The sequence below is a fragment of the Poecilia formosa genome, unplaced genomic scaffold, assembly GCF_000485575.1.
Source record: "Poecilia formosa unplaced genomic scaffold, Poecilia_formosa-5.1.2 Scaffold82, whole genome shotgun sequence".
Classification (NCBI taxonomy): Eukaryota; Metazoa; Chordata; class Actinopteri; order Cyprinodontiformes; family Poeciliidae; genus Poecilia; species Poecilia formosa.
In genome coordinates, this window is record NW_006800021.1 from 215160 (window position 1) to 240385 (window position 25226).

At 41.1% G+C, this 25226-nt stretch overlaps 1 protein-coding gene across 1 annotated transcript in view; it reads right to left on the reverse strand.

Moving 5' to 3' along the window:
- Positions 1-23942, reverse strand: part of txnrd2.2 (thioredoxin reductase 2, tandem duplicate 2) — a 35423-nt gene extending 11481 nt beyond the window's left edge. Inside the window, exons 1-14 of the mRNA XM_007556942.2 lie at positions 23840-23942; positions 22613-22678; positions 22470-22526; positions 22239-22383; positions 21778-21852; positions 19211-19289; positions 17873-17935; positions 16876-16946; positions 12916-12935; positions 12388-12479; positions 12117-12291; positions 6036-6172; positions 2162-2257; positions 1524-1616 (exon numbers count right to left, since the gene is read on the reverse strand). Of these exons, the coding sequence (XP_007557004.1) occupies positions 1524-1616; positions 2162-2257; positions 6036-6172; positions 12117-12291; positions 12388-12479; positions 12916-12935; positions 16876-16946; positions 17873-17935; positions 19211-19289; positions 21778-21852; positions 22239-22383; positions 22470-22526; positions 22613-22678; positions 23840-23915 (1245 nt within the window). The 5' untranslated portion in view covers positions 23916-23942. The remainder of the gene's footprint in view (positions 1-1523; positions 1617-2161; positions 2258-6035; positions 6173-12116; positions 12292-12387; positions 12480-12915; positions 12936-16875; positions 16947-17872; positions 17936-19210; positions 19290-21777; positions 21853-22238; positions 22384-22469; positions 22527-22612; positions 22679-23839) is intronic.
- Between the last annotated feature and the right edge of the window lie 1284 nt (positions 23943-25226).

The window sequence follows — 25226 nt, forward strand, 5'->3', positions numbered from 1 at the left end:
AACGCTCTGAAACATCACAAGAGATAGTGACGGTGATTAAGCAACATCTGGCCAGCTGAGAAGCAGAAGGAGAGGGGAGGGGGCTCGGTTGGGATCCCAAAGACCCACGGACGTCCCGGGGTGCAAATTCTGACACTTTCTGGGCAGATGACTGATGGATGCTGTCGACAGCAGGTCTCCATGGTGATGGAGCTCGGAGCATGTGCTCCACCCTCCCGAACACGGCTCCTCACAACCTGTCTGGCCAGCATAATAAACAGCCGGGGCCCGAGGAACCCATGTAGATGCTATCGGACAGCAAAAACAACAAACCCCCGAGACCCCTCTTCCTGGCTGGAGCCAAAGAACAACGTCGACCCCCCACCNATTCCTTTGTGCTGAATTTAAAACATAAAAATGTAAAAGTTCCCCAATGAAGTTATGGCAAATATTTCTACAATGGGCAGGCATAAAGATAAGACCCAAAGTATTCATCTCCTGGCTGAAATGGTCTTAAATTAGCTTTTAATTTTTGCTGACATGTTTCTTCTGATTGATCTGAAATGAAGTGGGCCAGCCAGAGATCCAGTGGGAGAATGGGAAGCAAGTAAGAAGGAGAAAATAAAGAAAAGGAGAGACAGAGAGGAAAGACACACACAGAGAGATGCTGTCTGACTATAAAAGATTATTTTTATTCTTCCCATAACTGTAAACATTTTCAGCAGTGCCCTCTTGGACCTCATCTGACCCAAACTGTCCAGGTCAGAAGACATAAAGTCGGGGTGTAGTCTTAGTGGTGACCAAGGTTCAATAAAATGGAAGTTACTGGAACACCAATGTCACCTGTGTGTGTTAAGCAGGTATAACCTGGAATATAAGGATGGCAACAAAGAAAGACCATTAAACCAACAGATCAACTACTTCAAGGTCAACTGAACGTGGCCGCTGCCAAATGCCCTCTGGAAAACGTCTTAGCATCAGACAAGAGAAAGACTGACCTGTCAGTCAATAAGGACAAGACAAATTAGTCCTTCTGTTTTATCTTCTATGTCTTATATTTTCCAAAGCCGTTTGTGGTTTCTGACCTGTAAAATGTGCCATATAAGTAGAGTTTACTTACTTACTAACTTAACTATGGCACCTTCAACCAACGTGGTAGCATCATGCTAAGTGGCCATTTTATTGCCAGAAGTGGTTGTGGGAATAATAAAGTTCTGCCTCCAATTGTTTGTGTTTCAATGGTGAAATGATCCAAGCCGACTCTGGAGAGCAACATTATGTTTTTTATAATGGAAGTTGATTTTTATTTAAAATGAATGAAACATGCTGAAAAGCCGGATCTCACAGCTTGCTAAGGGTGTTTAAACACTTAGGAAGGATGTTTATATGTATATTTCAGACTATTTAAAATTTTGAGGCTTTTATGTTTTATGCATTGAAGTTTTTTTATGGTGTTATTATTAAATAACTCTGGTAAAAAAAGAAAAAAAAATTCCATTATTTAACGCTCCAGACCAGGGCGGGATGAGAATGACTGATCCCACCTCTATCCCGTCTTTCCCACGTCTCCTCTCGGCCTCCTCCTCTGACAGGCCGACGCAGCCGTACTCCAGAGGGGTGAACACGGTGGTGGCCACCTGTCACACACAAACACAATTGGGAACGTTTACACTTTGCCAAAACGGCCCCGCTCATTTCTTTCGGGAAAATCCCACGCAGCGTCTAATTACAAAACTGCCAAAGCGTCGCGTGCAGGTGGAGACTGCCCATGTTCATTTCGATAACGACAGAAATGCTCCTTTGCTTAAAATATTTATATGTGAAGATGAATTTTAAGACAAATACTTCAACACACGCAGCTAAAACAAGCCTTTAATCTGTTTTGAACACAGGCGCTGTAATAAAACCTTCACTGCAACCCGCTGACAGACGAGTACGTATACCGAGAACAACGCAGGACGACGCCGTCGTGGAAAATGCTGGTACACTATGCCATGAATCATCCTAAAGAGAGACTAGCAGTTAGATGGAGGGGAGGCTCAGATGAGAGACCAACCAAATAACAGCCTCACATTGGCAGAAAACGATAAACGTAAAAAGCCACACGCGCTTGAGGTGCGGAGAGATGAAGGCTTTTATTACTGTTAGTGTGAGAGTGTGAGTGTGTGTGTGTGTGTCTTACGTTGTCGTAGTTCATAAGGTCGGTGCTCTGGCCGGCGAGCCTGTGGGCAAGGAGCTTTCCTGCCTTGATGGCAGTAGGTGTCAGCTCTGGACGACCCTGAAGCAAAGAGAAATGTGAAGTTGCTCCAATTCATCTGTTGTTATATTAAACTTTTCATTCAACATATGAATGAAAAGTAACAACAGACCAATGCATGATCACAGATGACGGCGGAGAAACAGTTTTCCTGTAAAGTTGTTTCTCCTCACATTTAGAAACCAGTACATAAGGTTGATTGACAGTGCTAAGATCCTCCTCCTGGCTCTGATTGGTTGTTTTTGATGCATGTTTTTTCAGATGGCAACTCAGGGAGGAGATGGGGGAGATGGAGCTTTTCACAGACTATCTGCCTCAAATTCTCACGACATGGCAGTTTTAACAAATATGTAAAAATTATACTATTTATAAAGGTTACACACTGCAGTTTTAATAATGTATACATTAGCAAAGGGTAAAACTATGATACATCAAAAGTTTTCACAAGACAACAACTTCATCATCCCAGACTCTGCATTAACTCAACATACCCACAGAAAATGGCTTGTAATACATGTGTGACTATAGCAACTATGGAGTCTCAAAAGGTTCATTTTAGTTTGCCCGTCAGAAATGCAATAACGTTGATTTTGTTAAATTTTAATATCCTCTGTGAGTTTTGTTAAGATTTTCTGGACCATAAGTCTAATCAGTTAAAAAATATGTCAGGTAGAGGGAAAAAAACAAACTAAAGAAAATGTATAGGTTTCTTTTTTTTTCTTTCTTAGAAATGATCAACCTGAGTGGGACTTTGTTCATGTTGAGAACATGATCAGGTGACACTTTGTGTTCAGCTGCCTGATTTTAAACCGACTCACAGAATCTGTTGACCTTGGCTTGGAAATCTGACACTCTGCTGTCAGTGCTCTGCTGGCCTCGCTAATGTTTACTCCTTGATTCATGTCCATCAGTATGAAGGAGCATTTAACACATCAGTCAAAAAACGTGTCACAAAGAGAAGAAAAAAAACAAATACATAAAGAAGGACCAGCCAAACGATGAAAAAAAAAAAAAAAGCGTCTTATAGTGCCAAATGTTATCAGCAGACAAAGATGAGACAAAATGCAATAGGGTTTCTAAATTATTCCAGCTGAAGAATCTGAGTCGGGTTTTTTGTAGAACCAGTTCTTTTTCTTGACCAGTTTTGCACATCCAGGCACTGGAATGTTTTAGCCTATTTTCCTTCATATAAACAGCGGATGCTCGGTCACACAAGGTCAGTGGAGTCTCTGAAAATGATACTGGAATTCTTTCTGCAGAATTTCAAAAGGTTTTGGTTTGAAATCTCTCCCACATATTTGCAGAGTTTTCTCCTGTGAGAAAATCTTCCTTTGACTTTCCTCCTCCTGATTTTTATTATTGGAGTGTCAGAGTAAAGGAGACTGGACATAGACAGCCTCATCTTCAGGTTGGATTTTGAAAAACATGCAAAGTTTTCTTGCTACTTCACAATCATTCACCGTTTTTATGTTGCCGTATCAAGATAAAAATCCAAGTAAAATGCGCTGAGCTCCGTGGATGATACGTGATAAAGTGTGGAAATGTTCCAGGAACATGACACTGTGATCATTAGTAATTTAAAAAAAAAAAAAAAAACATACAACATTTGATGCATAAAACGATGTAAACAATCATTTCAGTAACTGCTTATTAATTCAAAGGGGTGAAATTATTTGGAAAATCTTTCCCTGTGTGTGTTTTTCTTTATTGTTTTGGCTGCTTGCCAACAGACAAACACGTAGCCATGGAGACGCACAACCAACTGTGGCGTTCAGGAAACAGCAGTGCTGCAGGGCAGTTTTAAAGACACGACTTCAACTTGTTAAATCAGCAACACATCCTGTTATCAGCAAACATCTCCAGCGCCTCCGCACGTATACGGCGGCGCGCTGCGGCATTCCAACCGCTGTTTGCAAGTCGGTTAGAATGCGTCACCATATTGCATGGAAGATTACCAAAATAAAATAAATAAATAAATAAAAATACTATTCTACCAGTTTTTACCTGAAGAGGGGAAAAAACGCCTTTGCTGTTGGGAAAAAGCTGGAAGACAGATTGGAGAGAAGCACTCATCAAAGCTAGCCGTCAATCACAGCGGCTCAGAGAATGTGTGTAGGGGTGTGTGTGTGCGTGTGTGTGTGTGTGTGTGTGTGTGTGTCATGAGACCTGGGAGGCAGGAAGGAAGCTCCCAGTTGGTCGTGGTAGAAAAAACAACGCTGACATGCAGCAGGTTTGACTTGTAATAACAGTGCCAGCTCCAGAGCTTCTACAATCACATTATTAAAGTTATTCCAGGTGAGAAAAAAAAAAACTCTCACAAGACAACAACTTATGAGTTTCTACACAAGTGATGATGAGCTTTGTTCATCCAGCTTTCAGCTCTTATTTTAACCAAAATTCCTTCTAATTTCATTTTTTTCCTTACACTGTGCCAAGATATTGTGAAAATTTGAACATTTAACTGTTTTTAAATGTGCTCCCAGAAGGAGGTTAAGTGGCTTTTTCCCAGCTAGTTTTGATTGGTAAAACATATCAAGTAAAGCTATCACAGCTAGCCTAAACATTTCACCTGCATGTTTGTATACAGCAAAATACTCTGCATGTCAGCATGAAACTGGTAAGAAATGATTAAAATGAAGCCAAAACTAAAGGCTTCAACAAACGTTTGGAAAGATGATCAAGTTTTCAGACTGACTGGACACTAAATGCTTTAAGAAGTTAAAAGTCTTCACAGCCTTTTTCTGTTTTCTGACATGGAAACAGAAAACATCGATGTATTTTACTGCAATGTTTAAGGCTGCGACTAATGATTATTTTAGTAATCTATAATTCAATCAATTATTCTGATAATTAATCAGATAAAATAAATGGCACACACTGCAGATTTTTATTCCAGACACTTAAGCCTTTTTTATACAATATAAAAAAAATGTTAAAAATCCAAATATTTAAATTCCTTTTTAAATAAGAATGTTAACATTTTATTGCCTAAATTAAAACAACAGCACTCCTTTTCGTGGCACATCTACAGATTGAAAATATTCTCCACTCCTTTTATACAAACACGTCGGTCAGGTGTGTTTCATGATATTTGTCTCCGGACTTCGACGGGATAAAACATTTCAGTAGCTCAAGCTTTATGTTTAAGAGTGTTGTCCTGCTGAAAGGTGAACCTCTGATTTCTGATTGTTTTCCTGCTCCTGTTGAAAGCAAACATCTTCTAAACATGATGCTGCCACCACCACGTTTCCTAGTGGGGACGGTGTGCTCCACTTGAAGTGCCATATTAGTTTTTCATTTTTACCCGACACAAATTACTCTCCAAGCAGGAAAGAGATTTTTTTTTTTCCTTCCGGGTTTGCTGCGTTCCCTACATGGCAAGCTGCCAATGATGCTTCTTCTGTTTCATAAATGGCAGATTTATGGAGTGCATGACTGATAGTCACGTTGTCATCAATCACCATGGAGTCCTTTGACTTAATTATTTGAAAATAAGTTTCCTCTTCCTTCTGCTTTCCAATTCAGCTGAACTTCTAGTTGGTCTGTTAGGGAGAATTCCCATAGAATGAAACTGAAGTTTGTGTTTTTAATGTTGCTGCACTAATAACACAGTGAGACACAAAAGCTTTAACTAAGAGAACTATTTCCAGTTTTCTGGATGGGTGTGGCGTGTCATGGCATCTTGTGTATTTTTTTCCCCGTCAGAATTAAGAGTGGTAATTATAGAGTGCTCCTCCTCCCCTCATTGTCATCGGCATCATGACTGCTGTCAGGCTGGCGCCTGTCGACGATGGCCTACCTCGCCGATGTCTCCGAAAGCATAGACGTTTGGCACCGAGGTGGATTCGTCTGGGCCCACGACTATTTTCCCCGTCTCTTGGTTGAGCTGCACGCCCAGCTTGTCGAGTCCAAGGGTTTTGGTTTCGGGAGCCCTTCCTGAGGAGGAACCAGGAAAAGTGGAAATATGTCAAGAGCAGAAGGAGGAAAGTGTTAAAAACACATTTTTTTCTCATCTTGATTGTGTGCTTTGATTAAAAAGGTTTTATGCCCGTCTGTTAAATCGTTGACCAAACTATTGACCGTGTTGGCAATTGGGCTTGTAGATATGCAACGAGAGAAAGACGTGGACCCGACAAGATATTCCTAACGCTCTGAAACATCACAAGAGATAGTGACGGTGATTAAGCAACATCTGGCCAGCTGAGAAGCAGAAGGAGAGGGGAGGGGGCTTGGCTGGGATCCCAAAGACCCCGCGGTCGTCCCGGGGTGCAAATTCTGACACTTTCTGGGCAGATGACTGACGGATGCTGTCGACAGCAGGTCTCCATGGTGATGGAGCTCGGAGCATGTGCTCCACCCTCCCGAACACGGCTCCTCACAACCTGTCTGGCCAGCATAATAAACAGCCGGGGCCCAAGGAACCCATGTAGATGCTATCGGACAGCAAAAACAACAAACCCCCGAGACCCCTCTTCCTGGCTGGAGCCGAAGAACAACGTCGACCCCCCACCTCCACCCCCAGTCTTCTCAGTCCTGGGCGGGTGAGGTGGGTGAGGGGAGGGCTTCAGGGAACTGTCTGGTTCTCTACGACGTGTGCGGGTGAATGGGACAGAACACACAAAGAGAGGAGAGAGGGGAAGTCGGCCAGTCAGGACTGATTCCCTAAGGCTGGACTTGTAAATATTTTCCTGTCTTGTAAGAATAAAACACTGCAATGAATGGCATCCTCTCACTGCACTGGTGTTGGTGAACTGATGTGGATTTAACGTTTATAGATCTTTTTAAAAAATGTGCTCGTTATTAAAATGCATTTTTCTAAAGCTTCGCTGAGCAACGACAAACAATTTAAAAATGTTGTGAGGTGAGATTTTTTTGAGCGCGTCCTCTCTAACAGTGTAGCAGCGTTGCTGTCTGAGTGCCAAGGAGAACTATGACAAGTTTACTTTCACAAGATGAGAAGAGAAAGAAGGATAAAGAGAATACAAGACAACACTGCAGAAGTCCCTGCAACAGGGAAAAAAAAACAACAGAAACCACAACGACAACATAGGAGTGGGCATTTATCATATAATTTATCATTTATCGTGACAAATTTCTTAAAAGAATTTTGACTCATTATTGTCATGATAAATTCCACTTAATGGAATCCCCTGAAATTATGAGTAGTGTCGGATTTGCTATTTCTCCACAGTTTGTTCAATGAGACAGTCAATAAATATGTAAAAAAAGAAAAAAAAGAAAATATGATTAAGTGTAGTTACTGTGTTCAGTTTAGCGATATAAATATTTTTTTTTTGTGATGCTTATTTCCTATTAAAAAACCACCACCACAAAAACAATTTGCATTACAAACTGATATGGTTTTCAAGAGCTCTGACTGCTGTGCCATGCAGTCACAGTTATAGTAAATAGTTCTTGTTTTCGCTTTTATTGTTATCAGAATAGTACCGCAAAACATAGTGATAAAACTTTACATCCATGTCGCCCACCCCGAAAATTACGCTACTGAAAAACACACCAATTAATACAGGATGTATTTAGTGGCACCTGCAGCCCCAATGCATCAGTGAAACACCTCAATCCAAATACCTGTGACTGGAGGACCACAGCAGGGACAACTGCAGTCAAAAGTCAGTCAAAAACTGACTGTCAATGTAATAACAAGGTCATAATATAGCATTTATTAGGCTGCGTTGCTGATAAAAATGTGCCAGCTGTAAGACTTTGGTGATTAAGGCTTTAACACTTTCACACAATCCCATTGTTGCGACTCAGACTGTACTTTTATACCTCTGGCCTTGTGAGAGCGAAGTCCCGACTTCAGACTTGGCACGGCTACTGATGCAGTCACACAAGCGGCCGAGTTGGCCAATCGGAACGAAGCCTGTTGTGACATTAAGAGGAAGCTAAACAGCCACAACAAACGTCTGCGAGAGCTGGAAGCTTATCTGATCAAACTAATGAACACAGACAAAAGGGAGAGCAGCGCGGCGGCAGCTTGTTATTGTTGGGCTGGAACGGATCATGCGCACCGCCACAAGACGTGATGATGACGACGCGTTTCATTTCAAGCCAAAAAAGATTTTAAGAGGCAAAGTGATAAGAGGCTGCAGAGAAAAAACTGTAGCATCTATGGATTGTAATCGGGATCAAGGGAAAGGGAGGAGTCCTGGAAAGAACCGGGAAAGTAGCGTTGCAGAAAATTCAGTCAGCCGGTAGAAATGAGTCGGGAGCCCACTGGTACAGATAAGAGACGACCACAGACAGTTGGGTACTGTTGAGGTATAAAACGTTGAAGAGGACAGGAATATGTGGAAAACCAGCTGCGACTCAGTGGTTTAGATAAATACGACCAGCTGGGTCAGACTGGACAGAACTTCAGTAGCCAGCTGGCTGGTTGTTTGGCGTTTGAGGACGCCTGCTGGTGTCCAGAGAAGATGGCTCCCTCAGTGCCTATCGTTCTGAACCAGGACAAGACAACGTACACCGATAATGAAGTGCGTCAACACTGTGTCCATTTAGAACACCACCAATTATGTCATATTATGAATTAAGCTGTGCTTCAGTGATGCACGTCTGTATGTCTTTCATTGAAAACAAAACTTAATAAATGCTGTTGATCCAGTCTAACACAAGGTGCTGAGATTCAGCCCAAACTTTATCAGCACAGTCAGTAAACGGGTGTTGCATTTACTGACATCGACACAATGTAGCAGCTGCAGTCACCTTACTGTATGAAGACTGGTTTCTTCTGAACACGGTTTTGTATCGAGTCTCCGTTGGTTCTTTCTCCACAGTTTGTTGGATCAGAACCAACCATGAAACGTTTTTTGTTTTTTTTTTCCAGCCGTCATCTGTGCCAGGACATTCTTGCAAACGAAATCATCGATGTGTCAAAAACATTTTCTAATGTGTAACTTAAATAAAGCATAAAAAAAGAGTGATGTTCCGGCAGGGTTTTATTGCGTACGGTTACTGTGAGGCGGACTGCGTTCTGGACCGAGTCCCAAGTGGCCATTTGGGAAGCTTTAGGAACTTCTACACAAACCTAATCTTTTTAGGAAGTCGACTCTTGTATAAAACAGAGAGGTGAATACCCTTTCAAAATAAGGAAATGGTGTTTAATGACATCCTTTGGCGGGGTAGAGGCCAGCGGGGGAGGAGACTGAAGTGTCCACCATCGTTACGCAGACAGGAAAGCTTGGAAATGTTCTGTTTCCTGCCGTGTTTGTGTGGCCACACCTGGACGGGCGGGGAGCGGCCGCGGGGTCAGGAAGGAGCGGGGGGAAAGGTGGAGGGAGGCGCAGCCATTGAGAAGGATGTGGTAGACAGTGGTGATACTGTCCCCCGCTCCCCTCTGGCCTTTAATAGATCCACAGGGGCCCCGGGACCCCAGTCTGGCTCCTCGATGGAGGCCACAGCGAAGGGAAGTGGCCTTGTGCTCGCAACTCCTGCACATCAAAAACGCGCACGCCGCATTGTTGCCGGTTCTCACCGAGCCGTATGGGAACAAAAACCTTCATATGGATGTTGCTGAGTCGTGGCAAGTCAGAGGAAGCTGCTGTGACGAAGTCTGTGAGCTTTTACAACTTTAAAGTGGAAAAAAGAAAAACTACTTTTGCGTCCAACAGACAAAACAGAAAAATGTGTGTCTGATCATCTGGAACCTACAAATAGGTTCATGATTATTGAACCTACTATAAGCAAGAAATCCAAAACGGCCTGGTTACTAAGTTAGCTGGTTTTAGCATCAGTGAGGCATTTAATGACTGCGGGGGCATGTTGACTGTGACTGGTCTGCTTCATCCTGAAAAGTCCCATTTTATCTTTCATGGAAGTTGCTGGATTTAGAGATGTAGGCAGTCTACTGAAAATGTAAGGTAACTATTCTATTAGTTATTTATATCTCCTAAAGCAGGGCTGTCAAACTTGTTTTCATTTCAAGCCAAATTGCAGCACAATCTACTGATAAAAACAGCCCTTAAAAGCTGCTGAAATATTACTCTGTATTCCACTTATCAAAATTAGATCACGTTTAACATGATGCAATCTGGGAATATACAAATATGAACTGAACTGATTTGACTGATTAAATAATACTTAAGACACGACTCTTATTTTGAAGTTCTAAACTCTAGAGCAGGGGAGTCCAAAGTGTGAAGTAGGGTCATTCTGACCCATAGACAGATTTTTTTTTATTTTTTGCGGCCCCCCCAACTGTAATTCAAGAATGATACAAATTTGTCCCGTTCAGCACAGATGGTTGACGCAGGTTAATTTGTAATCAGTGTAAAATAAAAAAAGAAGGGTTGGTCTTTTCATAACCAAGCTTGTACAACACATAGAGCAACGTTTCATCAAGCATCAAGCATTCTAGCCCAACCCAGACAGAATTTCGGTTTCGGGTCGGGCTTGGGCCATAAACCTGAACTGTCTCTTACACCCTGACTTACACACATGCTCTAAAATAAAATAAAAGCTTCCCGGTCAAGTTTCGGGAAGTGTTGCTTTTAAATTAGTTCAACACAAACAGACCTGACAGACGTCCCTTCCACTGTGAATCATTCTGCTGCCTGGAAAAAGGAGGAATGACAGGACAACAGAAAACGGACAGGCGAGAAAGAGGAAGACGGCCGCAGGTGACGGCGGGCAGAGGCGGCGCAGGCCCGGCGGGCAGTGACAGATGCGAGGCCGGTTTCCGCGGAGCTGGCACGGGGCAGGAAGGCGCAGAGCGAGAACAAAGAGGGGAACGCGGTGACCCGTGCCTGGGTGCATCCTGCTCCGTCCTGCTCCGTCCTGCCCCGCTCCAACCGGGGAGCCTGCAGTGAGCGAGCGACACTTCCCCTGCCTATTCCCATCACTCTGGCTTTATTACTTTGTTTTCACGCTCGATTCGCGCTGTACCCGCTGACACTGCACTTTGTAAGGATGACAAAGGAGCTGGTGGAAGGGGACCACAGAGTCACACTAATGTTTCATTGTAACATCAGTGGGAAATGATACAACACGTTGTGAAAGCATCCATGCCCTCTTCATTTTTTCCCACATTTGCACAGGTTAAAAACGACAACTTTCGAAATGATGGCATCACATTGGCTCTTAATAACCATTGCTTAAAAAGGTAAAGAACCAACTAATACTTTTCAATATAGATATAAACAGATGCAGCTTTTTATCAGTTTCTCATTTTTCACTTAATGTCCGCAACAGAATGACACCAACGTTTTCAGCTGTTTATTAGCTCAGGTTTTCTTGTCATTTGGTTGAAAACATGTGCTTTTTAAACATATTTTTACAAAAATATCAACATCTCATAAGCCAAATAAAGAATGTTTGGCTTTCTTTATTTTAAAGCCAAACATTGAAATAAAATGGAACTTCTTAAAAAAATTCCCCACAGCAGATAGCTGTCAAAAAGTACTTTTTGTCTTTTTTTTTAAATGTAATGTAACATTTTTGGCTGTAAATAACTTATTTAGCTGAGCTGAGGGCAGAAATGCCTCTATAGCTTACAAAGACTGTAGATTTCTTGCTCCAGTGAAGTACGATGGTGGAGGCATCATGCTGTGGGGATGATTTTCTTAAGCAGCAGATTGTTTCATATCATACTGACACGACATAGTGACAGTTTCAACATATATGTAATGTTTTTTAAAATAAAAGTTACATACTGCAGCTTTAAAGCTGTTACTAATAAAAAAGCTTTCGGTGTAAGGATGTGTGGGAAAAAAAAAAGTCATCTATAAACTGGTTTTGGATCATCATGCCACAAAGACATGTGTCAACATTAAGATGAGCAGTTCTTGTGGAACAGCGTTGAAAGGGTAAAAACATTCAATCACAAACAGATTCAGTAAAAGCCTCCAACAGAAGGACTCACCCACTGCCCACAGCACCGAGTCGAAGGTGTCTTTGTGCTCCCTGCCGGTTTCGCTGTCGTTCCACGTCACCTGGAGGGGTCCCGACGGGAGCCTGTCCACTCTCTGGGGAACGGACCCCCAAACAAACCTGGTCCCATAAGCTTCCATGTAATCCGTCACAAGACCCGCCATTTGCTGCACAAAGTGAAATGTCTGCTTTTAAACCGGACAAAAAAAAACCCCCAAACAAAACTGCAGATCTTCAGAACATGCAGACTGTGAGAGACGTACCCGATCGAAACCCCGGAGGGCGACGCTACGAACCATCACCGTGGTGTCCAAGCCGATGCCTGTGAGGAAGCCGGCACACTCCAGAGCAACGTCTGGGTTCAGCCAAGTTGAGGATAGCAGTAACTACGTTTTTTTCATTTTTAAAAAATAAAATGATCACCTTTAAATGTGATGGGTGAGTGACAACATGGTTGCTCTTGTTTCAATTCTTCCGTTCTGACCTGCCTACCAGAAATAAGACCTGTCAGAGGAACGTCTCTGTGAGGCTGTGATAGGCTACCGGAGGCCAGGTGAAGAAGGTTACAACCTTTGGTGTGATTGGTTTATAAAGGGAACATTTTCCCTCATGGGGTGAGAACGATCGTTTTATGACCAGAAAAAAATGCAATCAGTGCACCCCGTCTAAATAACAACGCTTTGTCTACGGCCCTATGTCGCTAATTCATCAAAATCTATACGATTTGTCTGTTGACGTCTGGCAGGCCAAGCACAAGAGCTTCTTCCTCCCCCTGGGTAGATGAAGGATACAGCTGGCTCCAACCACGAGTCTGCAACACAAAGACGAAGAAGCTCTCAAAAGAATTACAAACACAACAAGATACATTTCCATTTCTCCTCGGTGCACTTTAGCCACATGAAAACAACAATAACCCCGACTCGCACAGGTTTTCTTCCAGATCCTGGAATTAGAGAGGTGATGAATTACAAAGCTTCCTAACCTCAGAGGCGTGAAGAAAATGGAGGACGGGGGGAAAAACGCTAAAGGTTCACGTGTGTGGTCCGGGTGAATCACCGCTATAATCCGGCAGTAAGATCAGCGCCGCTGATCCCCGCAGACGACGTGTGTCATGTTCAGGGCTTAAACCCGCATGTCGGCCCGCTAAGTGAAGTCTGTCACTCGGTCGCTTTCAGCGCAGCAAACCAGACTCCCTGCCCTTCCTCCACTTCCCCATAAAGCACCGCTTCAATTAGGATGCATTGAGAAGTGGCTTAAGAAAAGACGAGGCAGAGAGCTTTACCGTGATCCGAAACTTTCATCACGGAGAAGACGCCTCACTAGCCCACACCTTCTCTGGTTCAATGTGGTTCGTTGTGTTTTATACATCCGCAAAGCTGCGACACACACCCTTAGTGATGGATTTTTATACTCTGCAGGGTGGATGTGTACCTGTTTTTGTTCAGGTGTTTGTCAAAACGTAACGGACAAGATGCAATCAAACCTGGGATTCAAGGATTCTTGTTAACTTGTTTTTATTATTTATTTACTTATTTGTCTAAAAGAGAGAATTAAAGTGAGTTCAACGTTGGCCTGAAGTCACCCAAAACCTCCCAGACTGCTCCTCACTGAGGGAGGTTTGTTCGGATCGGTGCTTCTCAGCCTTGGGCGGCTCTTCAAACAGCCTCCATCACTGATAGGCACAACATGATATTCTTGTGTATCTGCCTGCGAAGTTAGGAGGAGGACATTGTTGCTGCAGTCTGAGGGCAGCAACAATGTTGCTGCAGTCTGAGGGCAGAATGAGGTCAACGATTTTTATCCCACAAACGAAAGGCTTTTGTTTTTCCTCCTGCTGGTGTGAGATTCACATAAATGGTGAAATACGCAGATCTCAGTCTAAAAACTAAACTAATACCTGTGCTCTCTGTGTTCTGATCTGTGAATAAACGTGGATCTTTGTGTTAAAAAGCACATAATAACAAGAAATCAGGGATTGTATATTTTGCTTTGATTGCCAGGTCAAAGGAAAAAAATGCAATAAGTGAAAGGCGACTTTGTTTTCCTGCTGACTAGTTGCATCAAAATCAGCCACATCCAGTAGTTTCAACAACCAGTCGAGTTACAATAAAAAGAAGGAGGTTAATGGGGAATAAAGTCATTATTTAAAAAGAGAAAAAGTGGAATGTGTGGTAATGAAACCATTTCATTTGTCCCAGAGAAAGTTTCTTCAGTTTGGCTGTTTTTTTTGGGGTTTTTTTTTATCTTTTTATTTTTTAGCTCATTTACTCGGTTATACTGTATAACTCACTTTATGATATTTGATGAGCATGTGTCGTATTCTTTCATGCATTTTCTGCTAAAGGTTGGGGTTTGAAACCAAGCCGGTTGGTGCTGGACAGATTAAACATGTTTAGTCTTTCAGTTCTTAGTCATTTTTTTAACTTTTGTCTCTCCCACCAAATGGGCTGCTTACAGCAGCCTCCTGGTACAACCACTTCCTCCTGGCACACGCTTTGTGTTTTCTCCTGATGGCATGATGAAGGGAGTCAATTCTGGACCTCAGCGCCTAAAGCCAAATCTGTCATTTACCTGTGTGTGTGTGTGTGTGTGTGTGAATGCTTGAGGGATCATTAGACACACATCCCTCACCTGTAACCTCACACACCCATCCTGCCTGCAGAAACAACTCCCTGGACCTCACCTGCATAGCTGATGATGGCTTGACAGACCAAAACAGCTTCGTTTTGAGCTTTGCCTCAGAGTTGGAAGATCGTTTCTGGAAGGATCCGCTGCTGAAACGCCGCCAAGCAGCGCCACTTCTGCCTGCAGGGGGGGCAGAGCGCTGCCCTGACCTCCACGCTTTTACATCAAAGCACTTCCTCTGCTCAAGTGCTCTCAGAAACGTCCTGACTAAGTGAAAGCTGCAGTGATGCTCGGATGTTTAGGAATTCATCGTATTTTAAACACTCAGCCCCTCTTTGGCTTTTCCATGTCTTGTTAGCTTAATTTCGCAAAGTTATGTTTTGGTTTTTTTATCGGATTTTTATGTAATTACAAAGTTGTGATTAACCTGTTTGTCGCAAAAAGCAATAAATCAATTAATCGCATGATAAATTAAAAACAAACTCATTTCCATTTGCATGATTTATTATTTTTCTGGACTGAATGACAGAATTTTTCATTCTGATGTTTTGGTCTCAACTAGATGATTTTATTTGCTGTCTTCATAATTCATTTTATTTGTCGTTCCTGTTGTTGTTTGCTTATTTATTGTGGATATTTACAATGTTCCAAATGTTAATAAAGTTTAGAATTTAAAGTTTATTGTTCTTTGAGAATTCAAAGATCTTGCGTTATTATGCCATTACCATCATGTTACTTGAAAACGGTCCCAAAACAACATCATCATTTATCGTGAAAACATCTGGGATAATTTATCGCCCATCAGAATTTGTTGTTTTGACAGGTCAACGTAAAGTTGAACTAAAACGAAATGTGGATTTAAAAATATTTCTCAAACAAAAATCTGAAAAGTGTGGCATGAAAATGCAGTATTCCAATTCTTTTTTGTCATCTTCGCTCAAAGTAACTCAATCCAAGTCAGATTAGAAGGAGAGTGAACAGTGAAATTCAAGTCTTGCCACAGATTCTCAGTTTTAGACGCTGACTGAGTTTTTCTGTCACATAAATATGTTCTGATTTCAGCGATGGCTCCATGTTTAGGGTCTTCCTGCGTCCAACTGGTTCTCTTCCAGCCCTACATGTTTAACTCTGGTCAGCTTCTCAGTTTGCACTGAAGAAATGCACTGAAGTTTGCACTGAAGAAATGCATTCCCTCAGCATGAGTCTGCCACTACCGTGTTCCCCTGTAGGATTTGTTCACTAATATTCTCTAATGAACCTGTGAGGCATTCACAGAAGAGCTGGATTTATACTGAGACTAAATTACAGCGGCAGGTGAGTTGGGAATCAACTGCTGCAACAAAAAAATTTAATTAAGGTGCACCAGAGTTTAAAGGGGCCGAATATAAAGCTGTACCCCACCTTTCAAATTCTGATTTGTAAAAACAAAAGTGGACAAAGCAGTTCCCTTCTTCTGCACAATCATTTGCCACTTTGTGTTGGTCTATTTCACAAAATCATAATATAATGCATGTGAAAGACGCTGAATGACTAAAAGCATCATTAAATTAGTGAAGATTCTCAATTAAACAAACTAAAGACTAGTTATTTAACTGCCAAATTTCAAAAAGAAGAAAAAAACAAAACAATCAGAATGCTTTGTGCTTCCTTGTCCTCAGGTACGGACAAATTGGATATACAAAGTGCTTAAATATCAATATGCTTATTTCCTTCTAGCTCTCGTCACGTCGCAAACAACCTCCGTAGCCCAGATAACCCGCAGGCACCAGTCGCCGTGCGCGTGACGTGCCAAGAGGAAGCGTCAGGGAAAGCCCAATTAACCAGGCGATGACAGCGGCTAAATGGCTGGATTAAAGGGCTTGTTCTGTAAAGGTCAGGATGCACGCAGCTAATCTGAATCATGAGGCGAAGACAGGCTGACAGGAAGGCAGAAAAACAAACCACGCGTCCCTGATGAATGACGGTGCTGCACGACAGTGGGACGTGCAGCGTCAGCGAGCAAAAAGGTGCCGCGGGGTCGAAGGGAACGTCGAAAACCTCACAGTTAGATGGTCGGTTTTCCTCAGCACTCCAAAGCCGGGCCGTTAATTAAGGCTACTTTAGTGGCTTGAGAGAAGCAGGCTTACGTTTTTCCAGGGGACTGCTTCAGCCAGAAGACGTCGTCGCTGGTGATGCCGTGCTCCACAGCTCCAGGGATCTGCAGCGACAAATAAAACTGTCCATAAAACTAATATAAGAGAAAGAACAGAGTTCCCTCTAAAACACGGTTATGGCAGCTTTTATCAGCTCAAACATAAGGCTTTTTAAGAGACATTATGAATGAAATTTAAGACCTGTATCATGACAAATGTACAAAATAACTTTTTTATGTTTTATATAGTCGTAGTACCAAGGTTCTTTTGAACAGAAAGATTGTAACACGGTACGGGTCGGCAACAGAAGTGAGTCAATGGTGAAGACGAAGGTGTCATGATCCGTGTTTCTGTGTATTTATTTTTAGAGTTTTTTGTCTTCAGTTTGCTCCCTGTGTCTCCGTCTCTGCGTCTTCCCCGTTGATTGTTTCCCAGGTGTGTCTCATTCCCTTGATTACCCCGTGTGTATGGATCCTTGTCATTTGTTACCTGTTCCCTCGTGCCGTCAGTTGTTCCATACTTGGATTAATATCATTAAATTCATCATTTTTCAACTATCTCCTGGGTCCGCCTGCGTTCATCCTCACCACCTCAACCACCACTTCTACGACAGAATGTCGTCCAGCCAACTGGCAATAAACCTACACTTACCAATGATGGATGCAAAAATGTTAGCCAGTTAGCAAGGGTATATTAGCAGCTGGTTAGCGGTAGCCTCAACTGCCTTGAGTCGCAATGAAAATGTCCGAACTCGACTCAAATGTTGGCTTGATGGAAAAGTAAAGAAACAAGAGCTAATAGTCCTGCTGCAGCAAAATGTAAGGCCAGAGATTAACATATTTAAAGCCAACTCACATTTTTAAAAATTTTATTTAAAGGTCTCAATTTCAGGTACATAAATTTAAGATGTTCCAATGATGCACGGAGACCCTGTAAGCGTCATGTTTTGGAAAAGTGTCCATCAGGCGACAGGAACAGTTTGTTTATTTACCTGAGTGGGGTACTTTGGTCGTCCACCTGTGGCGATCACAATGTTCTTGGCGGTCAGGACTGTCTGCAGGAAAGGAGAGGGAAATGTGAGGTAATAGCTTTTGTTCATATTCAGAAACGGCGAGGAAACGTCAAATAAAACTGAGCGGTCTCTACGGCGCTGTGTGGGAAGGCGGCGACGGAAAAACTGTGAAACCGGTCAAACAATGCAGACGGGGAGGCAGACGAGCATCCTGGGATTCTGGTTCATGCTTTATTTCAAAGAAGGATCTTATGAAGAGGAAGAGAGAGGCTAAAAAGCTGTGAGGGGGGGAAAAGCGGCAGATATTTTTAGCTCCTTAGCTCTGCCGTGAAGCACTTTATTTCTTTAAAATGAACTTTGGGAATTCAAAAAAAGCAGAGTTTAGTAAAAATACACAATTTTAAGTGCATAGAAAGAAAACATTGATCTCAATGTGGCACCAACAGTGTTAGAGATTTTTTGGTATTATCATTTTGTTATTACTTTAGTTCATATTCAGTCTAATGTTAATCAATAGTTAATCAACATTCAGTCTATAGATTATTAAAGTGTTCTCTTCCTTCTGTGTGTATAAACTGACCTGGAGGCCCCATCTGCTTGTTTGTCTTCATGTGAAACAGTTAACTGTTTGTTTCCCAGACCTTAAATTATGTTTCCACAGGTGCCTCCTCATCAACCGGAATACTCCCTACCTTAGAAACTGCCTGTGTGCAGTAATATTTTGTCTCTGCTGTCTTTCTTCCCTATCCTCCCTCTTTTTGCTTGATAATAAAAGACAAGCTGTAACCAAGGGTCTTTAGAACGCTCAGTGAACGGCTCGGAGGAGCAGTTTGCTGAGTCTTCTTTTGCAAAAGCTTGGTCAGAAAACTCATATACGTCGTCTGTGGTTCTTTTATGTAGGTTCGAGAAAAATACCTATCAAACAGAGAAATCTGTCACATTAATATCTTCTTGAGCCAATAAAACAAAGACTTCACTCAGATGAGAATTCACTCAGGATGATAGTTTGATGCAACTCATTTATTTTAGTGCTCAGCTTATCGTGGGCTTTAATCACATACTGTGTGAGTTGGTGGGTTTAAAATGCAGGATTGGTGCAGCTCACACATTTTCACACAGCTTAGGTTTTTAAACCACAGAGCAAGCTGGACTCTGAAGAACATGCCAATGTTTTTTTGTTTTTTTTTATCCGATGAATTGGAGTAATCCACAGAATAATATATTACTAAAATAATAATTGGTACCATAATTGGGCAGCCTTTCCTGTTTTTATGTGAAAAAACAAACAAAAAAACCAAACAAACAAAAACAGCCCACCTCCTTTCCTGCTTTGCTCAGACCTCTCACTGTGTGTTCATCCAGCAGACTGCCTTTGAGGTTCAGATATTTGACTTTCCTGCAAAACACACAAAAATATCACTAGTAATTCATTAAACTTTGAAGAGTTAAGAACAAGTGAGGCTAACGAGACATGCAAGAAAAAAAAAATATCTATATAGTATATCAGTTTTATTTTTAACAAAAAAGAAGTCTCAAAAAGCTGATTCCAAGTAAAGGATCTCATTGGACGGAGGAGGTTGCCGCCTGCTCGCCCTCCAGCAGCCACTCCATCAACATGTGGCTGCAGCCCCGCAGGTGTGTGTGAAACACACACATGTACGGCCTTGAAGAAGCTCAAGTGATGACAAAATCGGAAGAAGAAACATAATCGCAGTTCCTTGAAAGGAAATCAACAAGTGAACACGAAGTTCCCGAGAAGCACGCCGTCCCGTGGTGGAGGCATGAAAAACACGTCGCATTTTGATGAGCGCCGACGTCATCAAAATCATCAATACATGTTGAATATTAACTATGGTTCATAAACAACTCTAAACAGGTGGGTTTTAGTCTCGATTTAAAGTTTGTTCCAGATTTGTGGTGCATAGAAGTTGAATGCTGCTTCTCCGTGTTTGGTTCTGGTTCTGGTTCTGGTATGAAGTGTCGGTCTGGATGACAGACATGCACCAGTATCAGCTGGGAAAAGGAACCGGGCTGTTTCCAGTTTGATCGGAAATCAGTTGGAAACTCAATTTTCCGATTGTAACCTGCATTTAGTCAATTAGTCAAGACTTTTATTTTTGCGGGCCCACTTCCTGTTTTGCCCGAAACCTGCCAACTTATTTAAAGCCCCGCCTCCAGCGCACAGTTGAACTTCATCACCTGTTCCACTGTGATTGTGGCTGGCTGGTTGGCGTCTTCCTGACAATTCATCAAAATCTTTGCATCCACAGATTTGATCTATTGGTGAGTTGTTTGTGGGATAACACTATTGGTTTAGCATGAAATTTCTGCTCGATTGCTCATTGGAGCGTTGTTTTGTTAGAACTGTCGGCGTTTGTTACCCGAGCCGTAACCGGGATTGAAACAGCTGATCACAGCCTAGTACGCCCCACTCTCTTCCCAAAGGTAACATGATTGCTGGTTTTGTGCAAGCTCTGGCACTTCTTGTATTGATATGATTAAAATAGAATGTAGCTACATTTTAATTGATATTGCACAATATATTTTTTTTCCTTCACTCTGTTTGAGTATTTGAGTTAATTTATTTTTCTTGATTTTGAAAGTGAACTTTGATTTCAACTTTTCAACTTTAAATTGATTAGTTTGAAATACAATTGATATTCTTTGTTTATTTAAATTATGGTTAATTTAACCTGACTGAAATGTTTAGTTTAATTATTAGACATTTAATAATTGCATTTGAATTTGATATTTATTGCATTTGTATGTTTGCACATAATTGTTTGATATAACACTTAATGGGTTTTCTGGCCTTTTAGGTCTTTTTTTTATTTTTTTTTTATTCATGATGGATCAGATCCTCGTCTGAATCCAAGGATGGCGAGCTAAGGGAAAAAGGACAAGAACTCTATGATCAAGGAATTGATTTATTTTGAGTTAATTTGTCTCTCATTGTGCATTTGTAAATGTCTGTTTTTTTATTTTCTGTCTTTTCCCAAATCACTAATATATGCACCAAAAACTAAAACCATTGCTTCATGTCTTCATTTCACACCTCAGGCTCCTTAAAGAACCATCTTCTGATGCTGCTCTTGTAGCCGCAGTTAGCTGCATAGCCCATAACTGTTACACGATCAATGAAAGAACCATCGCTAAGCGCTAACAAGGTGTGCTAACCGCACCACACCTTAGTGTGGAGATAGATACTAGACTGAAGCAGCTATTTTCAGTCTAAGCAGGCTGTTTAGAAAAAGAAAAAAAACAACAACAACAAAAAAAACAGCAAAATAAAGAAGACTGATAAAAAGTAACTGAATTTTTGACAAGTCAAGGCATGTCTAATTCATCCAGTTCAACATCCAGCTGGATTTATATCAGTGTCATCTGTTCTTCTTTAGAGCTTCCAGCCTGGGTCCAATCTCAAAGTTTTGGCATCTAAATATCACAAATTCAGTTTTTTTTTTTTTTTGTTTGTTTGTTTTTGTTTTTACAAAAACTTCTATGCCAACGTGATGTCACTCACAGAACAAAATAAACATTTTGAATGCACCTCTTTTATCCTAAATTAGAGACATGGGAAACTTCTAAAATCTGTCCATGCAGTTCAAAAAACATCAAGTAGTCCTGCGTCATTAAAATTTTAACCTGCTGCATTAAAACTACAATTAGATACATCTTTCATCTCTAATCTATGGTAGATTGTTTTCCACATTTTGGGACAATAAACCGACTTATTTCATGCCATTTCGTCTCGTCTCATAAATGTGTTGTCTTATTCTGTGATTAACTCTTATTTCAGCTGGTTGACTAATTTAATTCAATTAAGCAGTGAAAGAAAAGCCAACGGGTTCAATGGAAAGGAATTTAGAGTCTCTGTCACTTACCTGTCTTGGAGCTGGACTCTGTGGCCCCAGTTTAAAGATCTGACATGATTCTGAACTGCCTCCGCCATGATGGCCCTGGAAAACATGAAGACATCACCTCACATCAAACACATCTTCAACTGGACTCAGTGGCTTTTTTGAGAAATTTAAATTGTAATAAAACATTATGCTATGTTGAATTTCCATTCAACAAAAAATTTAAATTTGAGATGAAAAGAAGACAAAAAAATTATAGTTAGACTAACATAATGCTGCAGTGTTTTTTTTCCCCCCACTTACACCACCAGATGGTGCTATTAGCTAACAACAGTGAAGGATATTTAAGAATCACGCTCTAACAGTGAATAAAACACCTTATAGATTCTGAATTATCCTGGTAAACATCTACTAGTTGGACAGAAGTAATGGAAGAATAAAAAAATCATTCAAGACAAAAAACATTTCTGTCAGACTCGGCTCACCAGTCATGGCGGAGTGTCTCTGGCATCTGCCAGCCGTACTTCTTCGCATCTTTGACTGCAGTACCAAGGAGAGCGGCCTGATGCATGAGCTTCTTAGGAATGCAGCCAACGTTGACACACGTGCCACCAAGACCCCATTTTGTTCCTGTTTGGAGAAGCAGTGGCTACATTTTAGAGAACAAACCCTCCATATTGGTGGGGGGGGGGCAAATGGTGTAGAATTTATTTCACCTTTGGCAGACGGTTCAACATAATCTAGAACGGCGACTTTCTGTCCCAGCTGTGCCGCTGTGGATTTACAGATTTAGACAGGAAATCAGATCAGAAATCTGACAAATGATTGAATGCCTCAGAAAATGTGCTCAACAGCTTACCTTCTTTGGAGCAGGCCAGGCCTCCAGAGCCTCCACCAATAACCACCAAGTCATAGTCATACCTCCCTGTCAGATGATACTGAATGATAAACTACCAGAAGCTGTCACATAACGGGAACCTTTTTCATATTTTTCCTCATGCTACGTCTGCAAGCATCAATACATTTTAATGGAACTTTATGCCACAAGCCAGCACAAGTAAAACATGACACAGAGGTGGAAGAAAAATCACCTGTGCTTCTTACTTATTACTTCTTTCACAATAGTGGTAGAAAGTTTGGGAAGTGTGGCGTGTGTGCACTGAGCCACATTTAATTCCTATTTAGTAAACATTACATCAAGTTTCAATCATCATATAAAAATGACAACTGCATAGTTTAGCTTGTGAATCTTAAGCATCTAACACATAATGTACAAGGACTTTATCTAGACATTTGGATAGTGTGAAGCCATTCTTAAAATGTAGACAAATCATAATATGACATTTACTTCACAATAATATAACTGTTACAGCTATTTATTCTTTAGTTTTATTACTTTGTATTTTGATTACATTTGTTCTTGGTTTACTTTATACTTCGGGGTTATTTACAAGGTTTATTTGTACGTTAATAATTGTTTATTTTTTCAGTTTTTTTTTTTTGTCTGCTTTTTTGTAAGATGAAGGAAGAGCTGCGGGAGCATTTTTCTAAACGAAGCATAGATTCCTTTTCTTGAACTTCACAGATGTGCTTTACTTTATGTTGGTCTATACAAAAAAATAAATAGATGCAACATGAAGGAAATGCAGACAAGTTCTTAGAGTTTAGAAAGCACGATATCACTATTAGATATGACCACAATCTCAGACACCAAACTTTAAGAATTTTTAAATGTTAACAGTAAAAATAAATAAATAAATAAATAAAATAACCTAATCTTGTACGACAATAAAGGTAATGACAAATAAATATGCTAATAAGAATACTACTGGTTTGCATACAGACAGGCGGTAAAGTAATGCAACGTTTGCACCAACCTAAAGCACTAAGCAGGTTAGTATCTTAGGAAACTGGGTTTTTAAAACACTATTTTAGAAATATTAGTTTTAAAAAAGGTTATTACGTAAAGGCAGGCGAAGTTACATTAAGCTCCCGAAGGATTTTACAATGGAAGAGTCCCTACGTAAACATCGACTGGGTCTATTTAGTCTAAACGAGAGCTTCTATTTAATAGAAGTTTCATTACCTGTAAGGTTTCTGGTGAAAATCTGCAGACATTTCAATCTTTTCCACCGGTGTCTAACAGTGCAGAGGGCAGCCATGATGTTATTATAGAAGGACCCCGAACCGGATATAGGTATCTACAGAATTGCCTGGAATAAATTACTCTAAGAAAAAAGGTTTAAGATCTCGTTGTGTAACAGTCTCTCAATAATAATAATAATAATAATAATAATAATAATAATAGTAATTCGTTATTTCTACATAAATGAAAACAATTCCTTGTCGTATGTAAGTGTATTAGATTGTGGGTAACACGAGATCTGTTGGTTTCTAGACCATACCGTTTTTGTGACAAGTTTGCTGGAGGTTCACGGTATATTCACTAGTTGTCTTTCAGATTTTAACAAAACTTAAAAGGAAGGCCAAAACATCTAGAATTCACAAATCATTGACCACAACTACAGGTCCATAAATTTCAAAGGAACATTTTTTTTTCAGTAGCTTAATTCACTGTGAAACACATTGTGTATGAGACAGGCATTTATTACTATTAATTATGACGATGTTCTCCTTAAAGCTAAATGAGAACAGCACAGTTAAGATTATAGTACAGCACAGTCCTGGCTGTATTTTTAGGGCTGTTTTTAGGATTATGGTCTCATTTTACTAAAACACCTTTTTCTGTGTCTACATCACTCTGGACAAACTGCAAACCAGACTAAGTGTGTCTTTCTTCTTGCCTCTCTTCCATAAAGGTCTGATGTACTTTTTCTGTTGTTGAGTTGCTCACTTGGTGGCAGGGATAGTCCTAACCTGTTTGGCACCCTGGGTCAACCACCTTTTCGCTCATGCCACCCTGGTTGGTTGCCCATTTCGCCAATATCGGAAACCGCCACTGCTTGATGGAGCCTGTAGTTTTGCATTCGTGGCTAAATCAAACCACATTCTCGACACCCAAGGAGACTTGCCTGAAAAAATGTGGTGGAGGAAAAACCATAGGAGGAAGAAAACACACTTTACCCCACTTTAAAGGGGCAGTATGTATTTTTCAGGCACAGCATATTCACAACAAATATGTTACCTTTATTTGTTATAAATAGGTTGTATATGTCAAACATGACTTAAAAGAAATTTGACTTTGTAATTTTACACCTGGAAATTGGGCCTCTCTCCTACTAGCTCTGAAACTCCGCCTTCAGGAAGTCATCACAACTCGCTCCTCTGTTAACCCTTTAAGGTTTTTACTAGCGTTGCACTGGGAAGTAGCTCAGCAGATGTGCAGTTCCACCAGGTGTTTGCTAGCTGCTGCTGGTTAGTCTGAAGGAGCAGAGTTGGGGAGTCATGGGAAGAGGGCTGCTCTGTGAGGCAGGTCCTGGAGAGGCTTGGAAACCGTCTCTAAGGTGGCACTA